Source organism: Delphinapterus leucas, chromosome 3 (assembly GCF_059928025.1).
Source record: "Delphinapterus leucas isolate spDelLeu-1000000601 "Yukka" chromosome 3, BTC_Dleu_Yukka2, whole genome shotgun sequence".
Classification (NCBI taxonomy): domain Eukaryota; kingdom Metazoa; phylum Chordata; class Mammalia; order Artiodactyla; family Monodontidae; genus Delphinapterus; species Delphinapterus leucas.
Genome location: NC_143131.1, coordinates 118,758,736 through 118,775,785, shown reverse-complemented (window position 1 = coordinate 118,775,785; position 17,050 = coordinate 118,758,736). Strand labels below are relative to the sequence as shown.

The window sequence follows — 17,050 nt, the reverse complement described above, 5'->3', positions numbered from 1 at the left end:
GCAAAAGGGATTAATAGGAAAATGAAGAAGGCCGGGACAGCAAAAGGGATTAATGGGAAAATGAAGAGGCTGGGACAGGGGCAAAAGAGCTGGAGAGCGCCCGCGGGTCTCGAACCACTCTCGGAAGGGTGGTTGAATCACGATGCGGTCGAAGGAACCGCTGAGCTATAGCCAGCCCAACCTCGGGCTCTGGATTATATCCCCTTGGCTCTTGAGAAAGAGGTGCGTCACAACAAACCAACCAGAGCAGATACGATCCAGGCTGATTTAGCGTGCTCCCCCACCCCCAGTCCAGACACTCTGAGAGTGCCCATCTGCCGACACACAACAGTGAGAAGGACCCAGGTCTCCCCTACCTCTTAGTGAGCTCTTCCGCAGTTGCTTCCGGGCTTATTCCCTCCTACCACGCGGCAGTCACCAGGTCCACCAGTCTCTGGACTTCTGGTCCAGCCTCTACGCTCTCCCGACAACCACACAGGGCCGCTCACTCTGTGGTCTAAACAACTTTCATAGTGCCTTGGGTCGGGAGAGTGGAATCTTTACAAGCTGCTAATTGTTACTTCAGGCCTTATCTTGGAACTTTGCAGCTAAACCCCACAGCTCCTCTCCCAGGTGTTATACAGTTCCCAGGTGTCATATAATGTCACTCCTTCTGTTACTATTTTTAAAAAATTCTAAACTGCACAAAAACACCCTATTCCTTTCATGTATACTGTAAACAGCCACAATTCCTACTTTTCTCCAGTTAACCATGACTATGATTTCAGTGTGTACTCCTCCAGTTTTTTCCCTCAATCTACGTATTTAACTGTACACACAACATAGTTTTGACTGGCAGGGGTGAAGGGTGGGCTTATTGGGGATTGGGTTGTTGGGTATTGTTCTGTTACACTTAACAGAATGTCTTGGAGATCTTGTCAGTACATACACTAGATCTAATTCATATATATTGTAATGGCTGCATTATACTCAAGTATAAATGTACCGGTTTTATTTTAAATGTTTCACTGTTATAAACATAGCTGCAGTAAACATCCTTGTATGCATATGTACACATAAGCAAGTCTGTTTTTAGGATACTTATATGAGTAGAATTGCTGAATTAAAGACTTCACATTTAAATTTTTGGAGGTTATGGGAGAGATGTGAGAGGCCCTGGGACGCCTGAAGTCACAAAATCTGAAGCCATACAGATCTTTTGTTCCCTAAATACTTTAACTGGCAATTCCACCAGAATGTAAATTCCGTGACACTTGGGACCTTGTTGCCTTGTCCCAGAAGATACTACCAGGGCCTAGAACATGTTCAGCATCTCAGCACTCACTGAACGAACTCATGTAGGCCGGTCACAGGCATATGACTCAACCAGAATGCAAAATTTCCTTGGATTTTTAGAAAGACCGCAAACATCAATAAAGCTTCTCTTCCAGAGTTTGGAGTTCTCTAGGATTGCTCTGGGGTCCTAAATTTCCATCCCATCTCCTTCCTCTCCCCGCTTTTTTTAATTCACCAGCTTGAACCCCTCCAAATATCCATGACCTAGACAGACCCCTTGGAAACTCAAACCACCTGCCAGCCCCAAGAGAATTTAGAGAAAATGGACTTCAGAATTGCTTTTTAGTAGAGATGACCAGAAGTCAGATTCCACCGGTACCAAAGAGGGAAATCACTTGAAGCCAAGTTGAATTAGCTACCTGAAGAATGAACACTGAACCACGGAAGGAACTCAGCTCATTGTTACATTCTCTAGCCTGCCTTGACAGGGGGAACAAAAGGACCCAGTTGACTACGGTAGATTCTTACCCAAAGACCTGTAGAACACATAATCCTGCCAAGGAAAGCACCAACTAATATGTCCGCAACTGGCCAACGAATATTGTATGAGAAATTTTGAGCCAGTCCTTGAACCAGTAGATAAGGGCACATTCAGTGTTTCCATTGGCAAGATTCAGCATCAGAAATAAAATTAGGCAGGGAATTCCTGGTGGTCCAGTGGTTAGGACTCCGCTTTCACTGCTGAGGGCTCAGGTTTGATCCCTAGTCAGGGAACTAAGATCCCACAAGCCGCACAGCATGCTGCCCCTCACCCCCTCCCAAAAAAAAAGAAAAGTCAGCAAAAGAGATGCCTAACAGCAAGGGAATTTTGCACAAAAGTCTAAAGGAAAGAGTATGGTGCTTTGGGGGACCCACAAGTGGTTCAGATGCTACATAAAGGTGTCCAAAGGGCTAGATAAGGCAGAAAATGTCAACAAGCCATATGGTAGCAGCCTTGTTAGCCCAAGCAGAGCCCACTTTTCAAGGAACAGAAGCAACTAAAGTTGTTACACAATTCACCTGTTTGAAGCTTGTGTAACTACCATTTGTTTTTTTTACTTTAAGGAACTGACTTCTTTTTTCCATCTGCATCCCTAGGGCCTGGCACAGTACCTGATGTAGGGAACATCAAAGTTGTCTTTGCTTTAGTTAGCCAGTCTGCACCATCTAATTCTCAAGTTAGACCCAACTTGAGGCAAGGCAGCTTCTCAATAGTTCTCAGTGGGGCTGGGGGGGAGGAATTATGCCCCGCCCCCCTCCAGGGACACAGACATCTTTCATTGTCATAACTTGGGGAGAAGGTGCTATTGGCAACTAGTGAGTAGAGGCTAGAGATACTCTAGACACCCTACAGTGCACAAGGGAGCCTCCACAACAAAGAATTACCCAGGCCAAAATGTCAACAGTGCAAACACCGAGTAACCCTGTGCCTAGCCTAACTGCAGAGAGTTAGGAAATCACTAAGTTTTCAACCCTGAGCTCTGCTGTTCCAGAAACAGAAGATCAAAGGAGGCTAAAATTACAGGAAAAGTTATATTCAAACTCCTCCAGACACAGATCACATCAGAGTAAAGTATAACTCGTGTTGAAGGCACCTAGAAAAAAAGTGACAGGGCTCAAATGAAGGGAGAAGAATAAGTATGGGGAAGAAAAAACAATACACAGGGAAGAATATGGGATGTTCCCACCAAATGTGAAATAGGCCCAGTCAATGCTATTTATTATACATGTTGAACAGCCTCTGAGACCCAAGGGCTCCCATACGAGGTTTTCTCCTTTTTCTTTTTTGCATCAAACAGGTTCTTCCAAGAGCCTGCTTACAAGGAAGACAAAAACAGAGTAATCCTCAATAAAATGAAACAAATAGGAAAAGCTGAACAGTGTACATATGAAGAACAAAGGTTAAAAAACTCACCAGACAAAAACCACACCAAACACTCATCCCATTTAATTTCCTGTTACATGCTCTGAGGAAGCTGAGAACACCAGGCCCCAAGGCAGCAATGCTCCTGAGGCTCTAGCTTAGGCTCCCTCTATGTGACAGTTTCATGCACACGCACCCGCACATACCAATGACCCAGGCAGAAGTACACATGCATGCACAGGTGGCCGGAGAACCACGGGGCGGGACTGGGGGAGAATGGCAAAAGGAGGGGCCAGTCAAGGATATGCTATCAACTGGAAACTGGGGACCCAGAGAACCCTTCTGCTGTAGGCTAAGCAAGAGTAAAAATTAAAACAAAGGCAGAACACAGGGTAAATGTAGGATGCTCAGATGAGATGGACAGATGAAGAGGGAAAGATGCAAGGGGAGTTTCGGGAAAGCAGCCTCAGAAGAGGTGGTTTTTCTTTATTGGGAACTCAGATGATCAGACGTCCTCTGTCTCCAGTGAAATACTGAGGCTGAAGGAACATGCCACAGCACATTCCTTTGCATCCTGTGCTCTCTCCCAAGGTAGAGGGAAACCACAAACACCTACCCTCTAGCCCTCCCCACTGCCACTCTTAAGGACTTTCCCCAGTACCTCCCAAAAGATGACGCCCACACACACAAAGTTAGGCCTGGCAAAAAGCCAAGCATAGAAAGCCTCAGTAACTCTTCTTGGTGGAACCAAAGCCAGAGAAGCCCATCACAGCTGCCATCTCATCATCCTCCTCAAATGTCAAGTCCTCCTCAGCCCTCCTTTTCTTCTCCTTCTGTTTCTCTTTCTTGTAGGCTTTGGCCTTTTCCTCCTAGAAGGGAAATCACTCAGAATCAGTTCAGACTCATGAGCCAATTCTATCTTTAGAATAAAATAATTAAAGACAAGTAAAATTTCAAGAGCAGAGGAAAAGCCACAGTAAAGATCATAAGGGACAAGAAAGAGAAGTTTTAGCCTGTGGAAAGCATTTCTCAATCCGACATCCCAGTTCATCTCTAGTTCTTAACAACGCGATGGGAGTAAAGCCACATAATAGGAACTAACATTCTGGGGCATAGAGTACAAGCCAGGAACTGGTCTAAGTGCTTTATGTATATTATATACTAAGATCTTGAATATGGGGAAACAGAGGCACAAAGAGGTTATATAGCTTATCCAAGATTCACAGCCAGTATGTGAAGGAAACAGAATGCTGACCCAGTCAGCCTGGTTCCACGGGCCTGCTGGGGACTAGGTGCATTTAATTAATCACTCCTGTAGTTAAAAAAAAAAAAAAAAAAAAGTATGGCCCAGAGAGTCCAGAAAAAAAGGATAGGTTTAGAGCCATTTCCTTCAGATTATGAGAGTCCCAAACAAGGGCAATAAATGTTCCCCTTAATGTACAGAAATTCAGGAGATATAACTCTCCTCTGGGGATGGGAGTGGAATGAGGAAGAGAGCCTACCTCTTCTCTGAGTTCCTTCATCCTTTCCTCAAAATCATAATCCTTCTGCTTCTCTTCCATCTTCTTCTTGTTGACTTCAAAACGTTTCTTCACCTGATCCAAAGTGGAACGTTCTACACGCATAGACATGCCCAGGTTTCGCTGATCTGGGTAGGGTCAACAGTGAAGAAGGTAAGGTTGTTAAGACATCCTAAGTCCCTCAAAAAGTCTTTTCCTGACATTAAAAAAAAAAAAAAAAAAACAGACTCATAAAACACACAGTAAAAATAATTAGGGCTAAAAAAACCTTCCCTGGCAGCAGCCCCAGATAACAAGATATAAGCAGCTTTCAATTACCCTTACTGAGCAGATGCACACCAGTGGGGACAGCTGGACCCTGGAGAAGACCATGGTCTAGGCTTGTTGACAGCTTAGAACAGATACTCACCTCATGGACTCCAGAAACATTAAATAATGAAGTAAAGAATGACTTATGCTGAAGCAACTAGAGAATTCCCCAGACACTGAAACAGAGGCCCAATAGTAACTACCCTTTCCCGCACCCCACCTCCAAAACTCAAATCTAGCCCCAATCACAAACTACCTCCAAGTCTTACGTTTCTTTCCATTAATGTGATCCAGGAAGTTGATGGAGTCTTTCACCACACAGTCACAGACATTGCAATAGTATCTAGAAAACAGAAAGAAATAGCACTATGGACACATCTGGTTGTAAGGATTTTATCGTTTTCAACCAAAAAACTCATTATTTTTAGGTAAAATTTCTTTTTAGAAGAAGCATCCTCATTTCCACAAAGCCTTGGCTCTTGGAAGAGTGTGGCTGCCAACTTCCAAGATGGCCCCAACCATGATCCCACACTCCTGGTATTCCTACCCTATATAGGCCCTTCCCAATTTGCACAAGCGTTAGTCTGTGTGATCAATAGAATGTATCAAAGGTGATGCTATGTCACTTCCAAGATTAGGTTATGAAAAAACATGGATTCTGTCTTAGTCTGTTCACGAGGATCACGTGCCCTGGGGAAGTCACTTGCTTTGTTGTGAGCGGCACTATGGAGCGGCCCATGGAGCATAGAACTGAGGCCTCCAAACCACAGCCACGTGACAGAGCTTGGAAGCAGATCCTCCAGCCCCACTTATACCTCAGATGAATGCAGACGCAGCAGACACCTTGATGACAGCTTTGTGAGAGACACTGAGCCAGAACCACCTAGGTAAACCTTTCCCAGGTTACTTCCCCACAGATTCTGTGAGCTATCCATTGTTTTATGCTGCTAAATACTGGGTTAATGTATTAATTTAAATAGCAATAGATAACTAACACAAAGAGGAAGGACAACAGTGGATTTACTCAGAGAAGCAGCTCAGAAAAGTGTCACTCGTTGTTATCTGTATTATGCTCCTGCTGGAAAACCTAACTGGACAGAGAGGTAGCGGTGAGCAAAAAGATGAAGAGTTCTTGTGGGACCCTTCTTCCTAAAGGTTATAGTCTTGGTCTAGGAGGAAGGTGCACAACCAGGAAATCCAAAACAGCTACAACCTTTGCAGCCAGTCTGGAACCTCAACCCCCTTTATTCACCATCAACAGCTCCTGGGCTCCATTCTAGCTTCACCTAATTTCTCCCCTAGACATCTCCTCAGTAGTCCTTTTCTTCATTTCTTCCTCTGGCAGGAGAACAAATAATCCCTTTTAAGATATTAAGAAGTAGTTACAGTGCTAATATGAAGATGCCTACAGAGTGACCCCTCTTAGAGACACTATTATGTTAACTTGAGACCTTGGAGGACAATGGATGGAATTACAGGAAACAAGGTTGTTATTCTAAGGCCAGGTACACTGCTCAACACTTCCTAAAACCAACGCAGTTTATTAGACTTACTCCTGGCTGCAGAGAAAGATGAAAAGCCACTCACCCTCCCATCTCAGACTGTGGGGTGGTCTTGGTAATGACGATTGTCTTCCCAAGTTTGGATTCCAGGTCCACCTTGTAGTCCCTATGCCGGAGAAGCTCTCGCTTGACTGGCTGCACTGGTTTTCCTGAAATATAATGGGGAAGGAAGTCCCTTCATTATTAGAGTTCCTTAACCAGAAAGGAAAAGAAACACATGAAATCCAAAATCCTGAGGTTTACTTTCATGTCTTTTTGAAACCTGAAGCAAGGGACACAACAGTCACTTCTAGCAGCAGCTAAGGAGAAGCTCAACACAGAAAAAATGACAAGCAATCCTTAACTCTCTACATCTTTCCTCCACTTCAAATCCAACGAGTCTAAAGGCAATGTGTTTTTGTTGTTGTTGTTGTTTTTGCGGTACGCGGGTCTCTCACTGTTGTGGCCTCTCCCGTTGCGGAGCACAAGCTCTGGACACGCAGGCTCAGTGGCCATGGCTCACGGGCCCAGCCGCTCCGCGGCATGTGGGATCCTCCCAGACCGGGGCATGAACCCGTATCCCCTGCATTGGCAGGCGGACTCTCAACCCCTGCGCCACCAGGGAAGCCCCTAAAAGCAATGTTTTTTATTCATTAACTAACTGAATTGAAGGGAGGAGCTCTGAATTTTCACAAAAAGCAACCTTTTAAAAGAAGAGTAAGACCACTCAATAGTGCTTTCAAACAGATATCCCAAGCATAAAACAGAAAGGAATCTTCTGAAAGCTGGGAAGACTTTTAAAGGGGGACCAACATTTAGGAAATATCTGTTATATGTCAAGTACTATTGTACAAGTTACATAAAAACCAAAAGTTAGATTATGCAACGTGGTGTAGAAGTAAAGCAGAAGAAAAATGTACAGTTTGAAAACAGATGAGAAAATAAGACGTTTCTTTTTATACAGTGGACTCTCTAGGAGAGAAGCACCAACTCCCTGACATAGTATAACGCACAGAGAACAGCACTAAGCGCTAGGTTAAACAATACCATGTTCCCTGCTGCTCTTCAAAAGCAATAATACAAAGCAGCAAAATACTCCTTCTTCTGTCACTAGTAAGGATCCCACTCTCTTCTCTGTACTTGAGGAAAGTACGAAATGAGCCAAACAAAGGTAAGGCAAGGAAGCAGAATCACAGAGCTGGAAAGCACCTCAAAAGCACTTCAGTCCATCTCCTCGCTCTCATACCTGAAGAAACTGAGGACCAGGGAGGCAATGCTCTGCCAAAGGTTACACAAGAAATGAGAACAGCGCATTTCAACTCCCCACCCACTCTCCAACCATTGCATCGCCTCTATAATACACTTAGCACTTGATGGAGAAGGCACCCACCATCCTTCTTTTCTCTCTCTTCCGTGAGCCTCTTCTCGGCGAGCTTCTCATATTCATCTTTGTCCCACTTTCGGCGAAAGTCCAAGTTTTTTGTCTGGGGGGAGGAAAAAGCGCTTGAGATTCGTCGCTAATCGTGTCCGACTCCTGGAAAAACGGAAGCGCGTCCTCGCTGCCAAGGCGGCCCCGGGACCTGGGGAAAGCGAAGCCTCTCCGGACAGCACCAGGAGGCTGAGGTTGCCTCAGGACCCCAACCAGAGCCCTCCCCGATTCCACTGACCCTGTACCAGGGCCTTACGAAGAAGCTCTTGAACTGGGGCCATTAGATTGCGAGGAGGTGTCGGGAAGTCAATCGGGTGCAGAATACTCGGCGCCGAGAAGCCACCCCCGACCCCCCCACCCCAAGCCTCCTCACACACAACACCTACCCCACTGCCCGACGCCATCTTCACTTCGAAGTGAATGGGAAGCCGGAAAATGCCGTAAAAAGTGGCCTTGAGCCGTAAAGCAAGCTTGCCTCCAATAAGCTTAGACTCTCGTGTTCTGAACGAGCTAAGCACTGGAGGGCTTCTAAAACAGGATTTCGGCCCCGCCCCCGCCCCAAGAAATAGCGCATGCGCAAGGAAAGTTTGAAGCAACACGGAAGTAAGGGCGCCTGGAAACGTTTTTGCCGTGGCTTTCAAAACAAGCGTAGATTCAACTTGTCTTTTTAACCAAAGAGGAAAATGAGATTCGGATCAGTGCTCTCTGATCTAATCTAATCAACCTGCGTGCACTGCCAAGAATTTCCAAACCTTCTTTAAGGCTGAAGCGCCGTTATAGGGGCTCTAGATGCACTAAAAATATGGCCCCAAGAGCGCTGAACTGTTTGTAAAGGCTGCAGCCTTTCCAACGCACATATGCAAAGCGCTTTTTGCGGCTTGTCTCTTTATCTTGAAGCAATGCTATCAAACTTTGGTTAACTCATTTTTCCTTCAGCTGAGAAACAGTCATTCAATCTATAGTGCACAGTTTAATCAACATGATGGGACTTGGGAAGGTCGGTCATCAACAACACTCTAGGGTGAAGAACTCTAGCAGATATCTCACTATACATTGATTTAGTGACGTGACTGTATCTCCAAGTTGGGGGGGAAGGGGAACTGTGGCTGCTCCCTTCACTGAATACAGAAACATCACCCCAGGGAGGTTACTCCTAGCTCACAGAATCCTCCAGTGTACACTCAAGCGTTTTCCATGGCCTATGCAAACCAATCCCTTGGTAACAAATTACCCAAACTATTATATTTAATATTTTATTTAATATATTATACAACCACTTCTAGAACAGGCACCTCCATGGCAGGACATGGAAGTCAGAGCAGTGATTCTGGCACAGGTAATGGTCTCCAAAATCTCAAAAGATCAGATCTCAATCTTGTCAGGTCACTTACTAAGTTCAACATTCAAGATTATTAAACAGACAGCCTCACCCTGCTATTATTAACAATGGATGGGCTAGAGAGATGCCACATCAATATGGGCACTGCTATGCCCTTGGGATAGCAGCTCTGTCCTCAAACAAAACAGAAGACAGTCATTGCCCAACTCTTTGCTGTCTCCCAAAAACTCCCTGGACAGGCCAAGGGCAGGTTATGGACAAACTTCCCAGAAACTGGCTCAGAAGCCAGAGCGGAAGGCTAAGTATTTGACTTTTGATCTCAATGGTCAGAATCCTCTCAACCTGAGGTGACTTTCCCAGAGACTTGCTCATAGCAACCATCTCAGCACCTGTTGGCAGCACTCAGTGGCATTTCAAACCTGCCATCTGCCTCGGATGTTAGAGCATGTCTCTGTCACGTACCAGCCATCTGCGCCCATGCAGAATAGCTGCTCACACTAGCCCAGGAGTCCTCAGGGCCTTCTACAGTTCTGTACCCAGGAAGGATGAAGGATGCAGAGGCACTTGTCACCAATCCTGGCCAGCAGTTATGAAGTCCCTCAGGAAGTCAGTCCTAGATGAAACCTTTTCTACAAAGAGCAGCAGATGGCATTCAGGCAAGGATCAAGACTCAGACAGTCGCTTCTGAATTTCAGCCACAAGATTTTCCCGTGTAATGGCCACCTGAAACATAACAGAACTCTCATGTGACAAACTAGAGAGTGATACTAGTTCCTTAGCCACTACTTTTCTGGATTCATTTAACTGTGCAACTGCTCCCACTACTTATGCAACCAGTAGGGAGGAGTATGTGCTTCAACCTGACCTGGAGAATGTATGCCCTCAAGACTAAAGGGATTCAAACACCTGATCTATGTCTATTTTGTTGATGAGTCTTGAAATACCCATAGAGATTTTGTTTGTCCTTTTGCCCACCCAACCAGTCATCGGCTATAATGGTTGCCTAGGGTGGGTGCTCATTCATCTCTATCACGATTAACCCTGGAGATATTTTCTCAGCCAAAAGATATATATTTCTTAAAGAATCTAAGAAAAGTAGAAACACTTGGTCCCTCCTATTTCTGCCTGCCCCCACTCACCTCCTCCCGGCTGGCCACTGAACGGAGCTTGATGACCCCTTCCTTCAGTTCTTGCTCACCAATAATGACCACCAGTGGGATGCCCATGTTCTCACAGTAGTGCAGTTGAGTTAGTAGTTTAGGGTTGTTCTTATACATCAGCTCTGCCTGAAAAGGGTTAAGAAAGAATAGGGGACTTAGGGACTTCCCTGGTGGCACAATGGTTAAGAATCCGCCTGCCAATGCAGGGGGCATGGGTTCGAGCCCTGGTCCGGAAAGATCCCACATGCCGTGGAGCAACTAAGCCCATGCGCCACAACTACTGATCCTGCACTCTAGAGCCCGTGAGCCACAACTACTGAGCCCACGTACCACAACTACTTACTGAAGCCCGCAAGCCTAGAGCCTGTGCTCTGCAACAAGAGAAGCCACCGCAATGAGAAGCCCACGCACCGCAAAGTAGGCCCCACTCGCCGCAACTAGAGAAAGCCTGCGCGCAGCAACGAAGACCCAATGCAGCCAAAAAATAATTAATTAATTTTAAAAAAAAGAATAGGGGACTTAGAAGTGACCATACCGAAGCAACCTAAGTGTCCATCAACGGATGAATGGATAAAGAAGATGTGGCACATATATACAATGGAATATTAGCCATAAAAAGAAACGAAATTGAGTTATTTGTGGTGAGGTGGATGGACCTAGAGATTGTCATACAGAGTGAAGTAAGTCAGAAAGAGAAAAATAAATACCGTATGCTAACACATATATATGGAATCTAAAAAAGAAAAAAAAATGGTTTTGAAGAACCTAGGGGCAGGACAGGAATAAAGATGCAGACATAGAGAATGGACTTGAGGACACGGGTAGGGGGAAGGGTAAGCTGGGACAAAGTGAGAGAGTGGCATGGACTTATATATACTACCAAAAGTAAAATAGATAGCTAGTGGGAAGCAGGCACATAGCACAGGGAGATCAGCTCGGTGCTTTGCGTCCACCTAGAGGGGTGGGATAGGGAGGGTGGGAGGGAGGGAGATGCAAGAGGGAAGAGATATGGGGATATATGTATATGTATAGCTGGTTCATTTTGTTATAAAGCAGAAACTAACACACCATTGTAAAGCAGTTATACTCCAATAAAGATGTTAAAAAAAAAAAAAAGAAAAGAAGTGACCATACCACTCAAACCCAAGGAGCAGGCATATCCAAATAAGTAAGTAGCTCACCCTCATACCCTAAGAAGACACACTAGTGAAGACTAGAAAGATCTTGAGTTCCACCTTAGGCATAAGGTAGAACTGGGCCTGGTGCATGAATTCCACATATACCTAGATGTTTTGGATATTAGCTCCATTATACCTTGATCCCAGCATCCCAAAGCTCTGCAATTAGCTTCAGCCGTTCTTGGAGAAAGTTCTTCTGTGGTGTGGCCACAAACACTTGGGTCTCTGTGGTCCGTATCTTCTCACCAAAAGTCTAGTAAAAGAGAGAGAGAAGGTAAAACTAATAAAAACTTCCTTTGCACCAATAATTCAAAAAAAAACAAAAACAATCATCAGAAAAACAGTCCAACTGCACTTCCAGAAACACGAGAGTTTTTAAGGTCTGCAGCCCCACTCTAACCCTACCGAGGACCTACCTTCATCCTCTGCTCCACAATGGAGAAGATCCGCTCCACCCCAATGCTGAGCCCCACACATGGCACGTTGTGGCCTTTGGGGTCAAACATGCCCACCAGCCCATCATAGCGCCCACCAGCAGCCACACTGCCCACATTCAGTGGCTCCTCCTCAGCATGAGCTGGGGTCTGTAGCAGCACCGCTTCATAGATCACTCCTGTATAGTAGTCCAGGCCCCGAGCCAGGCTCAGGTCAAAGGAGATCTGTGGGGACAAGGTTATAGTCAGTCTTAGACAAGACTCAGGACCCTGAGAGCCCTAGACACAGCAGGAGGTGCACTCCCTACCCAGCTTACCTTCTCAGCAATTCCAAATAAAGTCAGGTATTCAAATAGCAGCTTCAGGTCTCCCAAGCCCTCTAGGGCCTGCTTGTTCTGGGATAATCTGGGATCCTGGAACATTTGTTTCACCAAGGACACCCCTCCTGGGGAGACATGTGGGGAGAAATAATGTCTGTGTTATACACCCAGATGTGTTTCATCCAAATTTATCCCTCATATGCTCCAGCTAGTCCTCCTCATTTTCTTAAAAAAAAGATCCTGATCACATATGACCAGATGCTCCTCTTCTGCCTCCATCTTTGACACCTAAAGACATAACTGGTTACAGTAAGTAAAAAGGTTATTAAATTAAAACCAGGCTCTGGAACTTAGCACATTTATGAAAAGGAGCTATTTCAGACGTAGAAGTTATACACTTATCACCCTCACTCTGGTTCTATCATGTACCTCTGAAAACACTGATTCTTACCATGACATTGGACGTAATCCCCAATTCGATCAGCTATTTCAGCAGCCAGGCCTTTCTTTGCCACCATCTCATGTCTCACATCTTTCCAAGACATCTGCACAAACACCCAAACATTAGCCTAGCCCCAAGATCCTTCTTTCTCTTAATGGAAAAGGACATCTCATTTCATTCATTATGTATGTCACGAGTAGCTAACACTCTACTCAGCAAAGTCAGAGGCAGCTTAGGAAATCCAGCCATAATCTCCACTGCACAGCAAAACTCAGGTCTCGTTTCAGAATGTCTCCTTACCTTCCTCCCAGAAATAGCTCACTTCCAGCCACCATCTCCTTATTTTCCTCTAAAGGTATATATAGATTTGAAGGCAGGGCAGAAACTCTGATAGGATCTACTGAAGCATGTCTTCTTTGTTACCTTGTCTAGTTTGTCTACCGAGGAGCAGATGGCATGGAACTTGCTTTCAGGAACACCACAGACGGCAAATATCCCATCCAAAATCCGCCGGTCATTGACCTGTGAACTCAATGGAAGTGACCCAAGTGGGTTATGAATGACCTCTCCTTCAAAACAATGGCAGTCCCTACTTGCCTGACTCATAAAAGGGATAGAAAGGAAATTCCACAGGGTGACTATATAGATATAGATATAAAATGCAACACCTGTACTAAGAAAGTCCTAGAGCTACAGGCTTAATGGCTGGGGTCACCTATGTTTTCAAACAGCATTAGGCCAAATCCAGACTTCTCCCCTCAGTCCTCGGCTCTGGCCTCACCTTAATGAGAAAATCCCCCAGCTGCAAGCCACTAAGGATTTCACACATGATCTTCAAACACTCCGCATCAGGGATCATAGGGTCAAACTGACCAGCAATGTCAAAGTCCTACAGCAAAGAAAAAGACGGGCGAAAAAAAATTAGTGAGCAGCCAGTTCCTAGGTTGTGGTCCCCAGAACTATCAAACCACGCTGCCTCCATCAGGTCACTTACACACTGACAGAACTCCCTGTAGCGGCCTTGGGCTATGGTTGGGCTCTCCCGACGCCACACCTTTCCAACATGATAGCGTTTCATCTTCTTCACTTTATTCATGGCCAGATAACGAGCAAAAGGGACCTCACACAAATAGGTTAAGGAGGAAGAATACTACATCCAGAGCTTAGCCCCAGTGGAAAGACATTAGGGAGGACTGGGCCTCTATCAACTGGATCTCATCCACTAGGATTAGAACAAGGACTTTCTCTGTCTCCTTTCCCACTATCACCAAGGCATAGCAATCAATAAACACTGAATAGTGTCAAATGAAGGAATCCCTGCAAGTTTGGTAGAAAGCAGGGGAAGCAGAGATAGAAATGATCCAAGAACTTCAAGTCTGGGCCATTCCCTCCCATTCAGATCAAGTCTCAACTGTCTCAGAAGAGTCAAGCTTCAGAACCTGGATTTGCCTACAACTTCTATATCAATGTTTCTTCAAGTGTTCAAGGACCACCTGCATCTTAATTATCCAGGTACCTATTTAAAATGCAGATTTCTGAACACCACTCCAGCTACAGAATTAAGAAAACCTGGGGCTAGAGGTCAAGAATCTGTATTTTTGCAAGCTTCCTCAAGGGATTCTGACACACTATAAACTTAAATGACAGAGCTCCAGGCCAGGCTCTGCTGGCAGAATTGCCTTCTGGAAGAAACTTGAAGTAAAGGCTGCTGCCAATGAACCTATAGGGTCCCAGAGTCACTCCTGTCCCGTTATCAGAGAATGACCTCTGGGTTTGGAAAGAGGTCAGTCAGGCTGCCGTACTCAGAAGGATACAGTAAGGTCATAGCGCAAGGACAATAGCTCTCCACCCTGATCCTTCAGATCATAGATGAGCCCAGAGTCCTCTCCATACTTCTCAGTAAGCGTTTCCTGCAGGGGTCAAACAGAAAGTGCCACAGTTAAAAGGAGGACTCCAGAACATAGGCTAGAAGCCCTTTGGGAAAGAAATGGGGTTCCTGCATTTTTTTTCTCCTCTTACCTTTAGCTCAAATGCCGGGGTATCCAACCCCTTTGCTCCATGACGTTTAAAGCAGCTAACAACCATATCAAGAATTTTCTCCCTCACGACCATCTGCTGGGGACTAAGATCTCTGGTGCCCTAGAAACCAAAAGGAGCCAGAGTGAAAACAAAGACAAAGACAAGTCCATTTAAGACAAAGAGTTAAACTATATCTATAATCTAAGGTCTGGAGTTGAAATCTCTTTGAGTTCAGATGACTATGAGCCCCATCCAGTATCTCAAGAATAGTGAAGAATTAGTGAAATAGTGAAAAATTAAAAATAGGGAATACCCTGGGGGTCCTATGGTTAGGACTCTGCGCTTTCACTGCCAAGGGCCTGGGTTCAACCCCTGGTCGGGGAACTAAGATCCCGCAAGCCATGCGGCACAGCCAAAACAAACAAACAAACAAAAACAAAAACATTAAAAGTGGTCAGGAAGAGAAGCACAGGGCAGAACTCCAAGGCACTCTAACAGACAGGGTGGGGCAAAGGGCATTACCTTTGGGGTCTTGATAATAAAATTTGATTTCTCTTGATGTGGTTTCAGTTGGGTTGCTAACGCTGCCTCCGCAACCTGGCAGAAGAAATGTGAGATATGGCTCCTCTCAATACTGGCCAAACCTGTGGTATCTCTGGCCCTGTGTACCACCAACCTGAAAATATTGTTGGCCCTGAGCAACAGTGAGTCTGAACACTATCTTATCTATCCCAATCTCAGCCCACTTCCAAAAACCCAGTTGTGTCTGCAACATATATGTAATACACATGGGATCAGATGTTTACCATACAAACTTCCTCACTATAATTGGAGTTTTTAAAAGTATGAAAAACTTTAACCAGCAAAAAACAAGGAAGTCACAAAGCAACCCAAGACTACCACCACTAACCATATAGGAGTAGGGATTAGTACGATCTCCAGTTCTCAGTTCCTACTCAAAGAGCAAAAACTAAGAATTGTTAATAAGGTAGTAATGGTCATTAGGTTTGGAGATAGGGAAAAAGTAACTGGAAGACAGAAGAGAAACAGCCCAAGAACACAGAACATGCCTGTGGAATGAAAAGGAATGGATTTCCTGATTGAAAAAAAAAAAAAAAGCCGACTGGTAGGATGCTGTGACTGCAAATAACAAAAGATCTGAGCTCTGTTGTTCATGATAGCACAAAGCATCTACTAGGAACACAAAAGTGTCATTCCCAAGGTAAAACAGAATCTGTGATTTTGATTATCCCCAGCAGGCTGTATGCCCTTCCAGAAATATAGAGCGTGTAGTAGTTCATACTTTGGCAGATTCTGTGCTCCAAAGGACAGCAGTTGAAGCCCACAACCCCTCCTAAGAATCCATAATCTCCGAAAACTAAAAATTTTGAGGTAAATTCTAATGTGAACTCACTCTACTTATGGCCGTTAGTCATCTCACTTAGTGGGAATATTCATATATTTTGCTTAAAAAAATTTAAATGTGTTTGATCCCAAAAGGTTCAGATAAGGGACTGTGGACCTATATTAAAATGCTCCCTTACTATGTAGCCATAGATAAGTCATTTAACCTTGGAGCCTCCGTTTCTTCAACTGTAAAACGGAAATAATAACCCCAACATCTCAAGATTGCTATGATGATTAAATGACAAAGCATCCTAAAAGGCCTTAGCTCTGTGTTGGTACATGGTGGGCACTCAATAAAAAACCGACTGTTAATACTGCGGGAGTACAGGCCGCGAGTCTATGCTTTCAGACCTGGAGATCCTGCCCCGACAGACCAGAGCTATCTCAGTCTGGCTCACCTGGCTATGAGAATGGACGGCCCTGATGCATACAGCACCGGGCGGTCGCCGGAGCTGGCCAAACAGCACAGCCCAGGCCCTCCCATGTAGGAGTCCGAGCTGGGGCATCGTGCAGCAGGAGGCAGGATTTCCGGAACACGAGGCAAAGGGCCTAGGAAAGAGGCAGATAGGACCCCAGGAAGGGTACAGGGCGCTGAAGAGGCGAAGCCCGAGCACCACAGAAGAGGCGAGCGTTTCTACACCTCCCGAATTCCGGAGGGCTGCTCCAGCCCTCTCAGGCTCCCGCCCAGTTCCCGCACTTCCGGTAGGAGCCGGAAGTGATTGTTGTACTGAGTGGTGGCTTTCTAGGCGTGCGGGCCCTCGACTCGATAGCCGG

General features: G+C 45.3%; 2 protein-coding genes across 4 annotated transcripts; both read right to left on the bottom strand.

The window, feature by feature from the left end:
• Positions 1–2,988: 2,988 nt before the first annotated feature.
• On the bottom strand, positions 2,989–8,396 carry ZMAT2 (zinc finger matrin-type 2). The gene is made up of 6 exons (XM_022588998.3): positions 8,364–8,396; positions 7,939–8,032; positions 6,595–6,718; positions 5,277–5,350; positions 4,681–4,826; positions 2,989–4,047 (listed from the first exon to the last, which is right to left on the bottom strand). Exons 1-6 carry the CDS (start codon positions 8,379–8,381, stop codon positions 3,904–3,906), a joined length of 600 nt encoding a protein of 199 aa, XP_022444706.1. The 5' UTR covers positions 8,382–8,396; the 3' UTR covers positions 2,989–3,903.
• A 529-nt stretch (positions 8,397–8,925) lies between these two features.
• Positions 8,926–16,951, bottom strand: HARS2 (histidyl-tRNA synthetase 2, mitochondrial). Of its 3 annotated transcripts, none has more exons than XM_022588997.2 (13): positions 16,675–16,951; positions 15,392–15,466; positions 14,870–14,989; positions 14,665–14,760; positions 13,845–13,970; positions 13,632–13,739; positions 13,274–13,372; positions 12,860–12,953; positions 12,406–12,533; positions 12,071–12,313; positions 11,791–11,907; positions 10,456–10,602; positions 8,927–10,039 (listed from the first exon to the last, which is right to left on the bottom strand). In XM_022588997.2, exons 1-13 carry the CDS (start codon positions 16,780–16,782, stop codon positions 9,980–9,982), a joined length of 1,521 nt encoding a protein of 506 aa, XP_022444705.1. In that variant the 5' UTR covers positions 16,783–16,951; the 3' UTR covers positions 8,927–9,979. The 3 variants fall into 3 exon arrangements, with proteins under 3 accessions (XP_022444704.1, XP_022444705.1, XP_089765495.1); XM_089909369.1 differs by having other exon boundaries at positions 8,928–10,039; positions 15,392–15,545; positions 16,675–16,872; XM_022588996.3 differs by lacking the exon at positions 15,392–15,466 and having other exon boundaries at positions 8,926–10,039; positions 16,675–16,887.
• Between the last annotated feature and the right edge of the window lie 99 nt (positions 16,952–17,050).

Excerpts from the sequence above, each read along its gene's own strand:
- ZMAT2 (XM_022588998.3), bottom strand. Across the intron at positions 5,351-6,594 it reads CCACAGTCTGAGATGGGAGG|ATACTATTGCAATGTCTGTG; the intron begins GTGAGTGGCTTT and ends TCTGTTTTCTAG. Across the intron at positions 4,827-5,276 it reads TCACATTAATGGAAAGAAAC|ATCAGCGAAACCTGGGCATG; the intron begins GTAAGACTTGGA and ends GACCCTACCCAG.
- HARS2 (XM_089909369.1), bottom strand. The coding sequence starts at position 16,760 with ATGGGAGGGCCTGGGCTGTGCTGTTTGGCCAGCTCCGGCGACCGCCCG. Across the intron at positions 12,534-12,859 it reads GGATTACGTCCAATGTCATG|GAGGGGTGTCCTTGGTGAAA; the intron begins GTAAGAATCAGT and ends ATGTCTCCCCAG. Across the intron at positions 11,908-12,070 it reads TTGTGGAGCAGAGGATGAAG|ACTTTTGGTGAGAAGATACG; the intron begins GTAGGTCCTCGG and ends CTCTTTTACTAG.